We start from the raw sequence: 19,001 nt of genomic DNA, 5'->3' as shown, positions 1-19,001 counted from the left end.
TCTGGATCCGGGAGCAGATACTACCTGATCTTTGTTGATAACTATTCTCGATACACTTGGATATACTTCATAAAAAATAAGTCGGAAGTCTTTCCTTTGTTTCAAAATTTTCTTTCCTTGGTTAAAAATCAGTTTTCTGAGTCCATTCAATTTTTCCAATGTGATGGAGTTGGGGAGTTCTTATCTCGTAATTTTATTTCTTTTCTTCAAAATAACGGAATAGGAAGAAGGGTGTCCTGTCTACACACCCCACAACAAAATGAGATTACGAGCAAAAACATAGGCATATTGTTGAAAGTGCCATGAGTATGCTTCATGACAGTAATCTTCCCATCAACCTATGGACAGAAGCTTTTCATTTTGCCGTTCATGTGATAAATAGACTGCCTATGGTTGTTCTGGAAAATAAGTCTCCTTATTATTGTCTTTTTGGAGCTCACCCTAGTTATCACGATCTGCGTGTCTTTGGATGTGTTTGTTATGTGCATATTGATTAGTCCCTGAGAAACAAGTTTCAGGACAAGGCTCAAAGGTGTAGGTTTGTGGGATATATAGATGACTACAAAGGATATAGGTATTATGATCCAACCAACAGGCGCATCAGAATCTCAAGAAATGTTGTCTTTGATGAGAGAAATTTTGATCATGGTACCGACACAATGAATATGTCCCCTAACACAACTGAAGTTTACTATCCTTGGCTGAGTTCAGAACTTTTTGCTAGTTCCAATGAAGCTTGTTCTCCAGATTGTGTACAACGAGAAGAGATGTTTAAGAACACTGGGACATCGGGATCGCAGAATTGGGACATCGGGATCGCAGAATGAGGAGGAAGCACCATCATTCGTATCGGGTAGATACAAAAGCATTCCTATTCTAGACAGATACCGAAAGCATCAAATCATCCAGATCATGTCTCAGTCACCGATCCTACTCCCTCTCATACTTTTGAGGTCAGAAAATCAAATCGCATACGACATCCTATTGACAGGTGGGTCAGCTATAACAACTTCTCCTTGGATTTTCAGCTTTTTTTAACTGCACTCAATAAGGAAGATGAGCCCACTATGTACTATCAGGGAGTCACTTCTACCAAATGGATAGAAGCCATGAATAATGAAATGCAGGCATTGCATGAATGTGGAACCTGAAAAGTTGTTCTGAGACCACCTGACAAAAATGTTTTCGGATGCAAATGGGTCTACAAAATAAAGTATAAGTCAGATGCGACCATTGAACGATACAAGGCAAGACTTGTGGCAAAAGGGTTCACTCAAGAAGCTGGGCAAGACTATGATGAGACCTTCAGTCCGGTGGCGAGAATGGGAACAATTTGAATTGTTCTTTCCCTAGCTGTTGAACATGGATGGAAGTTGAGTCAGCTTGATGTGAAAAATGCATTCTTGCATAGGGATTTGAAGGAGGAAGTCTATATGGAACAACCCCCTGGATATCAATAACACAATTGCAAAACACATGTATGCATGCTAAAGAGAGCTATTTATGGGGTAAAACAAGCATCTCGCTCTTGGTTTGATAGCTTCTCGTTTGAGATTCAAAAACATGGATTTGCTCGTTCCGTGTTGGACCACTCACTATTTATTTTTAGAAGTCAGAATGTGACTACTCTACTATTAATTTATGTTGATGATATCGTCATCACAGGGAACTCTGAAGCTCACATCCAAGAAGTAAAAAACTTACTTGGTTAGAGGTTCAAGATGAAAGACCTTGGTGTCCTGCGCTATTTTCTTGGTGTAGAAGTTGATAACCAGGCTCATGGCTTGACGCTCACTCAACACAAATATACCGTGGATGTTCTCAGCAAGGCAGGCATGAAAGACTGCAAACCTCTAGGAACTCCAAGTGTGCTTCACCAAAAACTCAGTGCTCATGATGGAGATCTGTGTGACGATCCCACCAGGTATCGCAGTCTAATAGGAATATTGCAGTATCTCACATTCACTCGACCTGATATTGTTTATTCAGTCAATCAAGTGTCTCAGTTTATGCATGCACCACGTACTAGACATATGGAAGCGGTTAAGAGGATACTTAGATATCGGAAAGGGACCATTGGGGACGGATTGATATATTCACCGCAGTCGTTGGGCAAGAATGAGCGTGAACTTACTGTATACTGTGATGCAGACTGGGCAGGGGATCCCGATGAACGAAGATCTAAATCGGGATATTGTGTCTTTATTAGAAGGAATTTAGTCTCTTGGAGCAGCAGAAAACAAAAGGTTGTTGCTAGATCAAGCACTGAGGCAGAGTATAGATCTATGGTTGTAGCTACTGTTGAAGCCACGTGGGTCAGACATCTCCTAACTGATGTAGGAGAAACGATTGTTCGCTCTATCTTGTTGTGTGATAATCAAAGTGCTCTCAACATGTCATTCAATTCAGTTCACCACAGTCATTCTAAGCATATTGAGATTGACCAACATTTTTTAAAACAAAATGTTGAAGAAAAAGAGATTGAGCCTGAGTTTGTCAACACTGAAAGACAAGTTGCAGACATATTTACAAAGGGCTTGACAAAAGATCGTTTTTGGATGCTTAAAGACAAGTTGTTCATGATTCAAAACCATGATCAACTTGTGGGGGGTGAAAAAGGTGTTTTAGGTGTTCGGGTCCAAACTCGACCCGACCCACAGCTATCTCTTGTATGTACGTTTTGTTACTTTTGTTTCGGATCTGGATATTATAATAGATCCAGACCCATGTTGTACATCCAAATATAAATATAAAGTTAGGTCACGATCTCTTCTTCGTTTCTCTCTCTCTCTCCTTTCTCAATACAGGTACAAGTGGAAATTCTAACAAGAAGATGAAATTCCTCTTGAAGATCCCACTCCCTACCATCAATTTGTTGGGTCTTTGACGTACTTATCTATCACTCGGCCAGACATAGCTCATGCAATACACTCAGTCAGTCAATTTCAATATGCCCCTACAACTGTGCACATGAGTGCAGTCTTAAGAATCATCAGATATATTAAAAATACTATAACTAAGGGAGTTTTTCTTTCCTCTTCTTCATCGCTTGATTTAATTGCATATACTGATGCTGATTGGGGAGAAAATCCCAATGATAGAGTCTCAACTACTGGTTTTTATGTATTTTTAAGTGACTATGATTTCCTGAAGATGCAAGAAGCAGCACAAAGTATCATTGTCATCAACGGAAGTTGAATATCGTGCAATGGCTACTACAACCATGGAGCTTGTATGGCTTAGGAGTCTCATCAGTGATATGGGTATCATCATCTCTAAACCTTTGAAGATGTATTGTGATAATAAAAGCACAATTTATATCGCGAGCAATCACACCTTCCATGAGCGTACTAAACACATTGAGATGGACTGTCACTTTGTTCGTGATGAATATTTAAGAGGAACCATAGCATTGTCATACTACATCCGAGTACCAGTTGGCCTATGTCACACGGACTCGGCTAGGGAGGCGCAGCACCCGAGTGGACACGCCCTGACACGGGTGTGGCTTCGGACACGGCCCGGACTCAGTCAACGCCGAGTCGAACTCAGTCAACGAGTCGAGGTCGAGTCCGTCCTTGTTTTGGACTCGATCAACGTTGACCGAGTCCAAAAATGTCCATTTGTACGGTGAAAAAACTAAAAAAATGTTTTTTTTATATTTTTTATTTAAAAATATATATATAAAAAGGTTGTGTCACAGTGCAAAATGACTGTGTTGTGCACAGTCACAGACTGTGCACCGTGCTACACAGTGGACTGTGTTGTGCACAGTCACAGACTATGACTGTGTTGTGTCTTTGCACTTTATATATATATATATAGCCGAGTTCCCGTGTCCACAAATTTTAAAATTGCGCCGCACCCGTGTCACACCCGCACCCGCACCCATGTGACATAGCAGTCGGCGTACTTCTTCACCAAAGCTCTTGTTGCTCCTCGATTCATATTTCTTCTCAACAAGCTTTCGGTTATGTCCCCGTAAAGCTTGAGGGAGGGTGTTAAAATACATGTAATCATGTGTATATATATATATATATAACTCCATCATACCCAATTGAGGGTATTTCTGTAATTCGGCCCAATAGGGGCATGTTAGTCTTTTTATTTTTATTTCATTTTTATTTTCTTTTATTTTTTGTTCTTTTTGAACATGCATTTAATGCATGTGGTATAGGGGGTCCCAACTAAGAGTCGTTGGACCCCAACGGTCACATTGTGACCGTTGGGGGCCCAACGACTCCCTGTTGGGCCTCCCAATGCCCTCTCACTCTCATCTTTTCTCACTCTTTTAGTTTATAAATAGTGGGGTAAACCCCTTTGTAAAAGAGTGGCTTTTACAAGCTCATTCTTGCTTTATAAGATTTTTTTCTCTTGCAAGCTATCATTGGTTTTGAAATTGCAGAGGCTTTGAAGAAAATCAAATCAAGAAGGGCAATTGGCCCAGATGGTATACCTATTGAGGCTTGGAAATGCTTGGGAGAGAAAGGTTTAGAATGGTTGACAAATCTTTTTAACAAGATTTGGCGGACAAATAAGATGTCTAATGAGGGGAGGAAGAGTATTTTAGTGCTTCTATATAAGAATAAGGGTGATATACAAGATTGCACAAACTATCTCTTAAATTATGTATCGATATTTGTAATCTCATATATATTTATATTCATATATATATAGATACATATACATATATACTATGTATATATGTATATATGTATATATGTATATATATATATATATATATTTTTATCCACCCAAAAGGGTATTTCTGTAAATTCATGTTTTACGCATATTCCATTTTGGAATATGCTTGTAACTTTGCTTTTTCTTTTTCCTTTTCTTTTTTACTTTTTCCTTTTTTTCTTTTTTCTTTTTTTGCTCTTTTGTTTTTTGTGCCACATAGGGAGGCTCCCTAAAGAGTCGTTGGGGAGCCTCCAACGGTCACATATGTGACCGTTGGGGGCTCCCAACGACTCTCTTGGGAGCCCCATATGTTGCTCCTTTGCTTCCTTATAAATAGGGGTTTCCCCCTCTTGTATTTCTCATGGCTTTGAGTCAAAGCCCAAGTGCTCAATAAAGTGATTCCAATATTTTTTATGCCTTTGTGCATTTGTGAGTTGTGCTTTTGTGCACAAGTGTTCTAAAGTGTTCTTATTGTACCGGGTTTATTATCAAGAATATTAAGGTTTTGATCTTAGTATCTTGTTTGGAGATACTTTTACATGGTATCAGAGACTCGTTGAAGAAGGAGGATTGTGCATCTCTTCATTTTTGAAGTGCCTCGAAAAACGTGCCTTCAAGTTATTGAAGTTTTGAAGTGGATCATCTCCTTCGGGCAATATTTTAGAAGCATCTTTTGTCAAGAAAGATTTGAAAATCATTTGAGGTACGTGTTATTTTCTATCTTCTTCCCTCTCTAATGGGTGAAAAAGACTCTCACTTCTCCCTTGGTTTTAAACTTAGTGGTTCGAGCTATCATGTTTGGGCCGGCAATATGGAAGCTCATATCAAAGGGAAAGGTCTTTGGGGGTACGTTCAAGGTTCAATATCAGAACCCGAACCCAAACTTACAATCATAGAAAAAGGGGATATTAAGATTCTTGAAGGTAAAGATAGACAAAAAGCCCTATAAGATTATTCAAAAAGGCATGATGAGTGGGAGATGAAGAACTTCAAAATCTTGTCTTGGATTTTTTCATCCGTAGAAACCAAGATCAACGCCAACATCATTAAGTTCAAAAAGGCCTCTAAAGCTTGGTTGTATCTTGAAAAAATGTATACTTCAAGGGACTCATCTCACAAATATTACCTCCAAAAAAAGGCATTGACCCTTCAACAAAACGATTTGTCTATTCGGGAATATTTTGTCGAATTATCATTTATTTGTGACGAGTTTGCTATGCTCGAACCAAAATGGAGCGGAGAAGCAATCGAGTTAAGACACAAACAACTAGAGGAAGATCGATTCTTCAATTTTCTAAATGGTCTTAGACCCGAATTTGAGCCAATTCGGTCCTCTCTTCTATCCGCCTTCACATCTCCCTCTATTGAAGATGTTATCACTAAGCTAAGTGGTCAGGAAACCCATATGGGGATTAGTAAAAATAATCCTAGCATCTTTGTTGCACCTTCTCAAAATGATTATGAAGCGGTTAATGCTGTGTCAAGACCTGGGAATAATATGAAGGCCTACAAACCTCTTCATTTCAAAAATCAAGGACAAGGAGGAAATGATCGATATGGCAAAAGGGACTATAGCAAATTAACTTGCCATTTTTGTAAAGAACTCGGGCATATCAAACCCATTTGCCCCAAATGGAAGAAAATTTTTGTCGCGGCTATGGCATCCCAACCAGAGGAACGACCTTCTTCATCAAATGAGCCTCTTTCCCTTCAACAAATTGTGGATGCTCTTCAACCTCTTCTCAAAGGAGGCATTTTCGGAGCCGCTATGTCATCATCCTCTTATCTCGGTAAGACATCTTCGCTCCTAGATTCCGGTGCATCATTTCACATGACTCCAAGTTCTTGTTTTCTTTCTGATTTTTCTAAAACTTATCTTCCATCTTTTGTCTCAACAGCGGATGTAACACTTCTTGAAATTAAAGGAATTGGCAGTTTTGAAAAGCAAGACTTCTTTATTCCAAAAATTCGTCTTATACAAAAACTAAACTTAAATTTACTCTCGGTTTCTCAACTCTCGGACTATGGTTGCGATATGAAATTCTCTTCTAATAAATGTTGGATACAGGATCGCCAGTCCGGAAAGTTGATTGGGGAAGGCTCTAGGAGAGGAGACCTCTACTATGTTGATTTTCTCAAAATTCCCAAGAACCAATTTTGTAATGTTGCTCAAAACAAAGATATTCATGTATGGCATAAGAGATTGGGTCATCCCAACATTGTTAAAATCTCTTATTTGCCTTTTATTAAGTATCTTTGTAATGAAAATTTTGTATGTGATAAATGTATTCTTGGGAAAATGAAAAGTCTTCCTTTTTCTCAAAGATCCATGTTTATAACAAAATCTTTTGAAATTATTCACTCTGATATGTGGGGTCAGGCTCTGGTGATATCTAAAGGAGGTTTCTCATACTATGTTATCTTTGTGGACGATTACACTAGATTTAGTTGGATATATTTTCTTAAACATAAACATGAAGTTTTCTCGATTTTTAAAACATTTCATATGATGATTTTAAATCAATTCAATGGAAGTTTAAAAATTCTTACAACCGATTCGAGTGGCGAATATCTTTCCAATGAATTCAAAAGTTATCTTGAAAATCATGGTATTCTCCATCAAAAATCTTGTCCTAAAACCCCACAACAAAATGGGTTGGTTGAACGAAAACATAGGCATATCATTGAAACAATACGAACTTTGCTCATTTCACAAAATATTCTAAAAAGACTTTGGGCTGAGGCAGCCCTTACATCAGTCTATCTCATAAATAGACTCCCATCAAAAAACTTGAACAAGGTTTCCCCATTTGAAAAAGTATACGAAAAAGAACCTGATTATAGCAGGTTAAGGGTTTTTGGATGTAAATGTTTTGTCCTTACTGATAAAAATGACAAACTCTCTCCCAAGGTCATTCATTGTGCCTTTCTTGGTTATTCTGAAACTCAAAAAGGTTTTCATTGTTATGATATTAAAAATGATAAACTATATGTTTCCAGAAATGTAAGTTTTTTGAAAAATATCAGTGGTTTCGAAAAATTTGAATCTAATGACGAGAACATAGACTATTCTTTTTTGTTCGATCTGTTGACTGAATATGATGATACTAGTGATGATGAGTCGAATCAAAATGACTCAAGTAATAATGAAACCAATTTTGTGCCCCCAACGTTTCATCAACATGTCAATGAGGAACCACATAGAGATCCCATAACCTACACTCATAGAGATAGGAATACTTTCAGAAGTGCCCTCGAAAGATATGATGATGCTAGTGGGACTACTCCTCAAAGTGAGGAAAACCTTCGTAGGACCGAAAGACTGAGAAAACTCCCTTCTAGGTTCATCTCATATGAGTCTTTTTCGCCTAAATATAGAGCATGTCTAAGCGCCATTCACTCTTACATAGAACCTATAAACTTCGAGGAAGCACGAAAATATCCGGAATGGATAGTCGCTATGGATAATGAACTTGAAGCTCTAAGGAGAGCAAAGACATGAGAATTTCAAGACCTTAAAGATAAGAAAGCAATAGGGTGTAGATGGGTGTTTAAGGTCAAGACTAAGAGTGATGGGTCTCTCGAGAGATACAAGGCTCGTTTAGTTGCAAAAGGATATAGTCAAGAATATGGGATTGCTTATGAAGAGACCTTTGCCCCGGTAGCTCGAATGGTCATTGTCCGATGTCTTATAATTGTTGCCTCAATCAACAAGTGGAACATCTATCAAATGGATGTTAAGAATGTTTTTTTAAACAGAGATCTAAACGAAGAAGTGTATATGGATGCTCCTCCTGGAATGGAGTCTCCTAAAGGAAAAGTGTTTCGCCTTCGAAAAGCACTTTATGGTTTGAAACAAGCCCGCAAAGCTTGGTATGATAGGTTTAACTCTGTAATGTTAGAAAATGGTTTTTCATCCTGTTTTACTGATATTGCTTTGTTTGTTAGAAAATCTAATGCAGGGATTGTTATTTTACTTCTATATATGGATGACATGCTTATAACCGGAAGCGTATCTAAAGAGATTAAAAGCATAAAATCAATTTTAAACGATAAGTTTGAAATGTCTGACTTGGGATTTTTAACTTATTTTTTGGGTATTGAGGTAGCATACTCTCATAGAGGGTATTTTTTGTCTCAAACTAAGCTTGCATCTGAGATTATTGACAGGTCAGGTATTACAGATGATAAAGTTTGTGAAACTCCTGCTATAGTAGGAGCTAAAATAAAGATTGATGATGGTGTTCTTCTCTCTGATCCTACTCCCTACAGACAACTTGTAGGATCGTTGATATACCTGAGTATTACCAGACCAGATATCTCACATGCAATGCATACGGCAAGTGAGTTTCAGCATGCACCAACTTCTATTCACATGAGTGTCGTCTTACGTATCGTAAGATACCTAAAGCGTACTCTTAATAAGGGAGTTTTTTTGTCATCCTCTTCTGAGTTAAAATTAATTGCTTATACTGACTCTGATTTGGGAGGTGACCCAAATAACCGTCACTCCACCACTGGTTTTTTTGTATTCTTAGGTGATTCTTTAATCTCATGGAGATGTAAGAAGCAACAAAAAGTTTCTTTATCTTCGACTGAAACTGAATATCGTGCCATGGCAACTACTATCAGGGAAATTGTATGGATTCATCAGCTGCTTGAAGACATGGGGATCACTATTGAAGGACCCACTAAGCTATGTTGTGATAACAAGAGTGCAATATACATTGCCAAAAATCATACTTTCCATGAGCGGACTAAGCACATTGAAATGGATTGTCACTATGTTCGTGAAGCCTACTTAAAAGGAGTCATTGATTTACCTTATGCTACTTCAGAATATCAGTTGGCAGATTTTTTCACCAAAGCCTTATGTGCCCCAAGATTCAACTTTCTCCTTGGCAAACTCTCAGTCATCTTGCCCTAAGTTTGAGGGGGTTGTTAAATTATGTATCGATATTTGTAATCTCATATATATTTATATTCATATATATATAGATACATATACATATATACTATGTATATATGTATATATACATGTATGTCTATATACATATATTTTCTTATCCACCCAAAAGGGTATTTCTGTAAATTCCTGTTTTACACATATTCCATTTTGGAATATGCTTGTAACTTTGCTTTTTCTTTTTCCTCTTCTTTCTTTACTTTTTCCTTTTTTTCTTTTTTCATTTTTTGCTCTTTTGTTTTTTGTGCCACATAGGGAGGCTCCCCAAACAGTCGTTGGGGAGCCTCCAACGGCCACATATGTGACCGTTGGGGGCTCCCAACGACTCTCTTGGGAGCCCCCTATGTTGCTCCTTTGCTTCCTTATAAATAGGGGCTTCCCCCTCTTGTATTTCTCATGGCTTTGAGTCAAAGCCCAAGTGCTCAATAAAGTGATTCCAATATTTTTTATGCCTTTGTGCATTTGTGAGTTTTTGTGAGTTGTGCTTTTATCCACAAGTGTTCTAAAGTGTTCTTGTTGTGCATGTGTGCCGGGTTTATTATCAAGAATATTAAGGTCTTGATCTTAGTATCTTGTTTGGAGATACTTTTACACTATCGTGGTATAAGACTCACGAGTCATACTATGAAACTTTGGGAGAGGGTGTTTGAGTCTAGGTTGAGGAAGGTTGTCATGATATCGGAGAATCAATTTGGTTTTATGCCTAGAAGATCAACTATGGAAGCTATACATCTTCTTAGACAACTTATTGAGAGAAATAGAGAGAGGAACAAAGATTTGCATATGGTTTTTATTGATTTAGAGAAGGCATACGATAGAGTACCTAGGGACGTTCTCTAGTGGACAATGATGAAGAATGTTTCTCTCAAGTACATTAGTATAATTAAAGATATGTATGAAGGAGTAGTAACCAATGTCCGCACTTGATGAGGGGTTACAACCAATTTTCCTATAACGGTTGGGTTACATCAAGGATTTGCTTTAAGCCCTTTCCTATTTGCTATAGTGATGGATGAGCTTACGAGATCAATTCAAAAAAATGTGTTGTGGTGTATGTTGTTTGCTGATGATATTGTTTTGATTGATGAGTCTAGAGCTGGGGTTAATGCTAAGTTAGGATTATGGAGACAGACATTGGAAGCTATGGAATGTCAGTTTAGTAAGCAACGAAGTAGTGATGGAAGTGTAGTGAAGCTTGGTGAGCAAGAAATACCGGTGAATGATTGTTTCAAATATTTGGGATCTATTATTCAAAAGTATGGAGACATTGATGGAGATGTAAATCATAGGATAAAGGTTGGGTGGATGAAATGGAAATGTGCAACTGGAGTGTTGTGCGATCGTAGAATGCCATTGCGGTTGAAGGGAAAGTTTTATAGGACGACTATTAGGCCCGCTTTACTATATGGTAGAGAATGTTGAGCTGCCAAGAGACATCATATTCAAAAAATGAGTGTAACTGGGATGCGTATGCTTAGATGGATGCGTGGAAATACAACAAAAGATAAGATTCGAAACGAGGAGATATGTAAGAAGGTAGATGAGAGAGAATCGTTTACGATGGTTTGGACATATTCGGCGAAGGCCTAATGATGCTCCAGTTAGAAGGATGGAGAAATGGGAAAATATATTAGTTAAAAGAGGTCGGGGTAGGCCTAGGAAGACATGGATGGAGATGATAGGAAAGGATATGAATGCTTTGAACCTCACCAAGGACATGGCATTGGATAGAAATGATTGAAGGAGAAGGATTCATGTGGAAGACCCAGAATGATTTTCTTTTTTGGTTCATATCGCCGACCCCAATTGTTTTGGGATGAAGGCGTAGTAGTTGTAGTTGTAGTAGTTGTAGTTGTAGTAGTAGTAGTAGTAGTAATAGCAGCAGCAGTTGTTGTTGTTGTTGTTGTTCATTACACGTGTCGCGTCCCTTGCGCCGATGTGGCGCGCTAAAAGATATTTTATCGTGCTGCAAAAGAAATGATACAACTATTTTAATTTAATGAAGTAAGTCTAGCTCGATACAAGAAGCGAGTAGTAAAGCTCGACTAAGACAAGCTCAGCTTGTTAACTGAGCTGATTCGATCTGAAAGCGAAGACCGAGCTCAGCTCGGTTCTAGCCGAGCTTAGCTCGACAGGCTGTACGACCAACGGGAGGGGGTGGGCTCGACGGTCAGGCCGAGCTCGACCTGGTCCCCATGCTGTGATAGGAAAGGGGCTGACAGGGTTGCATTCCCAGACAACCTGACTCGTTGACAATGCCTCACGGTGCGACAGGGGCTAGCCCTGTCGAGGCCCAGCTCGGTTGACGGGGGGTGGGCTCGACGGTTAGGTCAAGCCCGGCCTACCCACTTTTGGCTTGCCAAAAAATACGCAGAGAAGAGAGAGGAAGCCAGAGGGTCGTGAGCCCAAGCCCTGCTCAGGCCAGCCCATGCCAGCAGCAACCCTGGCTACTGTCGTTGAGGGCCACCAAGCAGGTCTGAGAAGGAGAGAGGGAGCAGGGTAGAAGGTGAGCTTGACTAAGTCGAGCCTAGCCCTTTTCCCTCCACCCGAGTCCCAAGGGTACCCTGGTTCGGGTGGCCTCCCACAACCATTTACAAGGCGCAAGGGAAGGAGGTGGGGCATGGCGAGCCAGCGACCAGCCCACTGCCGGAAGCAGTGGCTGCCGCCGCCAGTCAAAGAGGAGAGGAGGCAGAGGAGAGCTATGTGCTCTGCCTCTGTCTAAACAAAACAGGAAGGGGAAGAGGGTGTCTGACACTCGCTCTCCCTTGATGAATCAGAGCTCTAGTTATTCGGTAGACCTAAGAAAAAGGGGAGCAGGTGCCTTCGAAAAACAGAGGGATAGGCGGGCGGGCTGTCGGAACCAGAGAAGGGGGGATTGGGTGGCAGCTTCAGCCACCCCACCGGGTCGACACCCGACGGCCACAGCCGTGCAGTCTCCTGAGAAAAAGGAAGAAGAAACAGGGGAGGAGAGTGGCGCCCTCATCCCTAACATTAACAGAGTGACGAGAGAGGGCAGGAGGGGAGGCACCCTCCTGCCGTGTGCTAACAGAGAGACGAGAGAGGGCAGTAGGGGGGCGCCCTCCTACCGTGTACTAACTGAGAGACAAGAGAGAGGGGGCAGGAGGGCGGCGCCCTCCTGTCGGCAGCCTGCGAGAGAGAGAGGGAAAGATTCGTACTTGAGGGGTCGACAGCTCCGGCAAAGGGGGCTCCGGCGAAAGGAAGCTCGGCGAAGGGGGCTCCGCGCAGGGCAAGAGTCAGGGGAAAGAGAGAGTCGAGGAGGGAGAGAGAGAGAGAGCACCACCTCCGGCAAGAGGGTCGGTGAAGGTTCAAGGGTCAGAGGTCGCGCAGGGGTCTCGGGTTTCAGCAGAGGAGTCAGAGGGAGGAGTTTGCGTTAAAAATAACACCCCCCCCCCCCCTTTGTGGGGGGTTTAAGTAGGAAACAGGGGGGAGTGGATCCAGATCCGGTCAGATCCAACCATTTTTTCTTTTTTCTTTTTTCTTTTTTTTTGAAAATCACGAGTGTTAGAGAGACTGAGTGTAGCATCATGGTAGATGGCTGGACAGATAGAAAGACGAGGACCTTGATAAAAAAAAATTATTGCCCCAAAGGAACCATGTTTTTTAAATCAATTGATATGTCTATACACTCAAGACATTAGATGTATTAGTTAGAGTTTTTTATCAAGTTGTTGTAGAGGTTGAACCTCAAAATATTATGCAATTCATTACTGATAATGCAACAAATTATAGGGCAACGGGTAAAAAATTGGCTGAAAATTTTGGGTCATTCTTTTGTACACCATGTGCTTCTCATTGCATAGACCTCATGCTTGAGGACATTGGCAACATGGATGAGGTACATCAGAAAGTTGAATGCTACCAAGAAATTACTAAATTGATTTATAATCATGCATGGGTTTTGAGCCTAATGAAAAAGTACACTAGTAGTACTTAGTTGATTCACGATGCAGTTACTAAATTTGCTACAATTTTTTTGACAATGAAAAGTTTAGTAAAGAGCAACGTTGCACTAAAAAAAATGTTTTCAACAGATGAGTGGAATGCATATCCCCATGCACACAAAAGAAAGCCTATAGAAATTGTAGATATTGTATTCATAAGTGAATTTTGGGATTCATGCATGAAGTTATTGAGAATAACTATACATTTGGTGAAGGTGTTTTGATTGATTGACAGTGAAGACAGACCAGCTATTGGTTATCTCTACGAGGCCATGGATAAGGCAAAAGAGGTCATTAAAGATAATTTGAAGGAAAAGAATAAATTCTACATACCTATATGGAACATCATTAATCATAAGTGGACTGGGCAACTTCATCAACATCTTCATGATGGAGCATACTATTTAAATATTGCATTTAGATACTCCTCTAATTTTAAAATGGACAAGGAAGTCAACAAGAGACTTTTAGATTGCATCGAAAAGTCGAACCCTGATTATAGCATTCAAGATCAAATTCATAAGGAAATGAAAACTTATGATAATGCATTGTATGATATGGGAGACTTGCAGTGAAACCGTGCCACAATGTGTCCAGGTAATTTATTTTGTCTATTTGAAATTTAATTTCAAATTGTTATTTAGTTATAATGTTTTGTATGATTGTATATTTGTTATTGTCTTATAGTTGATTTCTCATTTTCTTGTTTTTTTTTCAGACTTGTGGTGGGCCAGGGTTGGAAGTGATGTTCGAAATCTGAGAGCTTTTGTCATTCGCATTCTAAGCCAAACATGTAGTGCAAGTGGATGCGAGAGCAACTGGAGTGTCTTCGAGTAAATCCATACCACAATAATAAACAAATTGGAGCACAAAAAGCTCAATGATCACGTCTACGTTCACTACAACTTACAACTGAGGCAGATGTAATTATAATTGTAAAGTTTATATGTGATTTTCATTCAAAACTCAACTAATTTTAATTTTTTCATGTCATCTTTTTAGCCAAATCGAAAAGTTATCAGCAAGGAGGCACAAAGAGCAATTTGATCCCATCAGTTTGAAACATTTTGATGAATTTGATGCATGGGTTTAAGAAAAAGCAGAGGCTCTTTTGAATGAAGAGGACATTGAATGAATTAACATAGAAGGAGCACATGAGGTAGATGATGAATACCCCACATATCTTGGGGACGATGTGGATGTCGAAGAAGGAGAAGAAGAAGAAGATAATGAAGATGATTATAATTATCGATGTATCATGTATTTATGTTTTATTAAAAAACTTGTTCTTATAAGATTTTTTTTTTATGTAATATGAAAGTATGGCTCATATGGTATGTAATACAGACATAAAGGATTCATAATGTGATTTTATGTATGTAGTTTGTGCAATTCATCATTATTTTATGTCATGATTTTTTTAGAATATTTATTGAATTTTTCTGGGTTTTTTAGATTTTTTGAATTTTTTTATTGAAAAATTACAATACGTTTACGATACGATACGGTGTTACTATTGGGTCGACCGATACGAGTAACGATATGCTACTTACAACCTTGGTTCCACCAACACTTATTCTAGCCCTCAATAGTGTCATATATAACAATAGCCTTCCCATACTCGTATTTTATCATAATATATTCATATCTTTGATTCAAAGAATTAGGACTTATAAGCTTGACTTGGTTCCTCCATGAAGTCCCAGTCAATAGTCACTTGATGACTCAGGATTAGGATGGATTCGATTATTGTCTTCCTATGTAACCGAGACACGCCGAAATGGTCGGTGTACCTGTGTCGACACATGTCGGGTCCCGCACTGCTCCGAGTCAGGTCCAACCCTGACCCAAACCATTTTTTTTTGTTTGATGTCAGTGAAAGGTAGGGAGGAAGAAGAAAAATGAGGAAGAAGAAGAAAGAGGAAGAGGAGGAAGAAGATGAAAAAAAAGAGAAAGAGGAGAAGACTCTCTCTCTCTCTCTCTCTCTCTCTCTCTCTCTCTCTCTCTCTCTCTCTCTCTGTGTGTATATATATATATATATAGTCGTGTCCCTGTACCCTCATTTTTTGAAAGTGTCATGTCGTACCCTATGTATTCATACTTGTACCCAGGTGATAGTTGGCTTTATTCACTTAATCAAGTCCTAGTACAAGAAGATCAATCGCCTTATTTAAGTCATAGAAAGACTTGGCCAAACCAACCAAGGCTTGACAAAGACATAATGGAACTTGACTACGGAATTCTACTGTTCATCATGATCTACATTAATGCTCAATAGAAACAAAAAATTTCATATCAAAAATAGTCCAATCCAGGTAATAATAGCTTTAACTTATCATAGATTCCTCGTATCTTTAATAGACTTAAACTTCAAGTTCATGTGAGCAACTCAAAGTCCCCTTTCCATTCCAGATATCATACATAGGAAGAATGATTTCTAAGCTGCCATTCAAGGATGTCATTTTCAGCACTCTGACAGATGGCCCTTGTTTACTAAATTCAACTTTGATGTAAATAAAGTTTCTGTTTCTCCTTGGATTATGATCCCCAAGATCCTTTTGATTTTCTCTTTTATATACTACTCCACCTGCACCTTGGGAGGATAAAAGACAGCAAAACTGAGTTGCACAGGGGTATCCATAACCTCATCAACTTGTAAGTATAACCCTTCAAAAGGGTCACTTAAAAACTTTAGTTGTTATATGACACATACATGGGGTGAATAAGCAGTCTCATTAAAGAATGATATGAGTTTGCCCTTCAAAAAAAAGAATGATACGAGTTCCAAGACTTAAGAATTGGGTCTATAGTTGCTGCTTGATCATATTAACAACCAACACATCTCTACCTGGAGAAGGGAGAATTTGTATAGTAGAGAATACCACTAGTCAGAATAACAAATCACTTATTTTCTTTGAACATGCCAATGGGGCCTGCATGAGACCTTATCTGGATGACCACAATCAAAAACACATCAAAAGGAAAAGTGGTGGGAGAAATTTTCACACAAACTTCCTCATGAGGTTCTCCATTAAATAGTGTTCTGAAGCAATATAACATTATGACCAGTTTCAGACAAATAGCAAGACCTATTATGTCCTAGAAACCACTTGATGTTCAGATTAGGACAATTTCACTATGTCAAAATCTGTTCTTGTAGAGAAATTGGTGGCGGATGTCTAAGCATTAAGAAGACCCAACTGATGGATATTCTCGACATGAGAATTTGTAAAGAGCTCCTACTCAAGAGTCAAGTATCAATAGCAACATTACCCCTCATAGTGTTCCACATGTTTGCTGGAGACTTCGGATGAGTGACTACAAACAGATGCCTCAAGGCCAACCACAGCTAAGATCCTAGAAGTCTTATATAGTTCATATTCACACCCGACCGCTTCAAAAAGAAAAAAAAATAAGAAGAAGAACCAAATCTACCTTCACGCTTCTTCCTCAAATGTACATATGCATAATTTGGAGATGTCGAAGTGCAATACATGCTACTGAATCCCATATAAAGCAACGAAAAATAAAAGCGATTTAATAGCCACCAATATCAGTCTTTCAAATCTCTACCATGCTCTACAAAAAGATTATTAAAATCAAAGTTCTACGGCCAAAACACCAAAATCGCAATGATCGTCCTCTTGACTATGGTAGACTATCTCCAATAATCTAATCAATTCAATTCCAATGAAAAATACTCTAGTAAACTAATCAAATCCAGTTCACAATTTTCAAAAACTTGCACCAAAACGGCTTGATCAACGACAGATTAATCCACCAGTTAGTTCAATTCAATTCTGATGAAGATTACTCAAGTGAGCTAATCAAAACCAAATCAAAATTCTTCAAGAAGTTGCATCGAGATGGCGTGCCACCAGTCAGGTCAAATCCAGAACAAAAGATTCTAAATTATTGACTGCCAAATCTCTGGCAACAAAATTCCCTAATAAAACCGACCTTAATAACAACCCAAAGACGATCAAGTAGAGAACTTCTGATCATCTACCAGAGGAAACTACAAAAAAAAAACATGCGTTTTCAAATCGATGAACTGATCAGATTCATCTTTCCAACTCATCAAGCCACACAACTCACAAGTGTAAGCGGCATGAATCGAAATAGCATCAAAAGGAAAAGCGGAGCAATGGACGGAAAATCTCTAATCTCCGCAGAAATGAGAACAAGAGCCCGCATAGCGCGCGGAGAACGTACCTCGTGACGGAGATGGAGGAGCCATCCCGCGGCGGTCGGTCGGCCTCTCCAGCGGCGGCAGCGGTGAGCGAGGACGCGGAGGAATGCGAGAGCCCTACCTTCTCCTTGATATCCTTAAGCAATGCCGCCCATTTCATCGTTCTGCCGGCTGAGTGGAACATGGAATTGTCATCTGTAGCCCTAAAACCGCGCCGGATCCCAATCTATGACCTAAAATCCCAGATCCTCTACCAGAGAGATGGCGAAATCCCTTGTTCTTTTCTGCTCTCGCGAATCCACGAGAGAACGAAGAAGAAGAAATACCGTAAGACCGATCGATCAGGCGATCGGATAACCGATAAGAGGGAGGATTCCGGCGGCGAACGGACGGAAAACAAGGAGAGTCGCAGAATCCGAGGGGGTCTTGCTTCACGGAGAAATGTTTCTTCTCCGCGTTTTTTGTATGAAGAAAACGCTCTCTCTCTCTCTCTCTCTCTCTCTCTCTCTCTCTGTTGATATTCTTTCGGCTCTCTCTCTCTCTCTTCATCTTTTTCTTTTCTATTTTTAAAAAAAATGAATAAATGAAAATTAAATGCCAAAATAATAAAAGGACCAACAAAATGCGGGGATTAACCGACTCGAATCGGCTGTGCTTGAGTGCGACTCGTCCCGGTGGTCTGGTCAAACTGTCAAAATTTTTGGTGAGTTCAGTCTTCAGATCAGTCAGCCTATTTGCTTCTTGAGTTCAGTTGGCTATGGCTTGTTTTAAGCTCAGGCTTTCTTAGCTCCTAGCGACTCGCACTAGCCCACAATCATGCTGAAGTATCGATCAATCTTGTACATATCCTTAACGGTGGTCTTGGTCGAATATGAGATAGGGGAGGGTGTTGTGTGTTCTCCCCCGAAGACGCATTGTTTGCTACCATGCGTGTTTGGGGGTCCGAATGAGTGTATATACGCATGTGGGGCTCATATTCGTGTGTGTCAGCATCACTTAGCATCGGAGTCTGGTGCGGTTGCAAAGACTTAAGTACATTTTCTTGTTATTCTCACCATGAAATGACGGTTTGAGAAAAAAGATAAAAATATCCTATATTCAAAAAAAAGGAAATTACGGTTTGAGAAAAGAACAAAAATGTCTTTCATTCAGAAAGTTGAGGATGATGTTAACTCTTCAAAGTCCAAACAGTAAAACG

General features: G+C 39.5%; 1 protein-coding gene across 1 annotated transcript in view; it reads right to left on the bottom strand.

The window, feature by feature from the left end:
• LOC149831642 (protein SPIRRIG-like) overlaps positions 1-18,291 on the bottom strand; it is a 166,503-nt gene extending 148,212 nt beyond the window's left edge. The window contains exon 1 of the mRNA XM_090014039.1: positions 17,827-18,291. Within this exon, the coding sequence (XP_089870165.1) occupies positions 17,827-17,987 (161 nt within the window). The 5' untranslated portion in view covers positions 17,988-18,291. The remainder of the gene's footprint in view (positions 1-17,826) is intronic.
• Between the last annotated feature and the right edge of the window lie 710 nt (positions 18,292-19,001).

This window comes from Nuphar pumila, chromosome 7 (genome assembly GCF_984573655.1).
Source record: "Nuphar pumila chromosome 7, dmNupPumi1.hap1.1, whole genome shotgun sequence".
Taxonomy (NCBI): Eukaryota; Viridiplantae; Streptophyta; class Magnoliopsida; order Nymphaeales; family Nymphaeaceae; genus Nuphar; species Nuphar pumila.
This window is presented reverse-complemented; position numbering and strand designations above follow the sequence as displayed.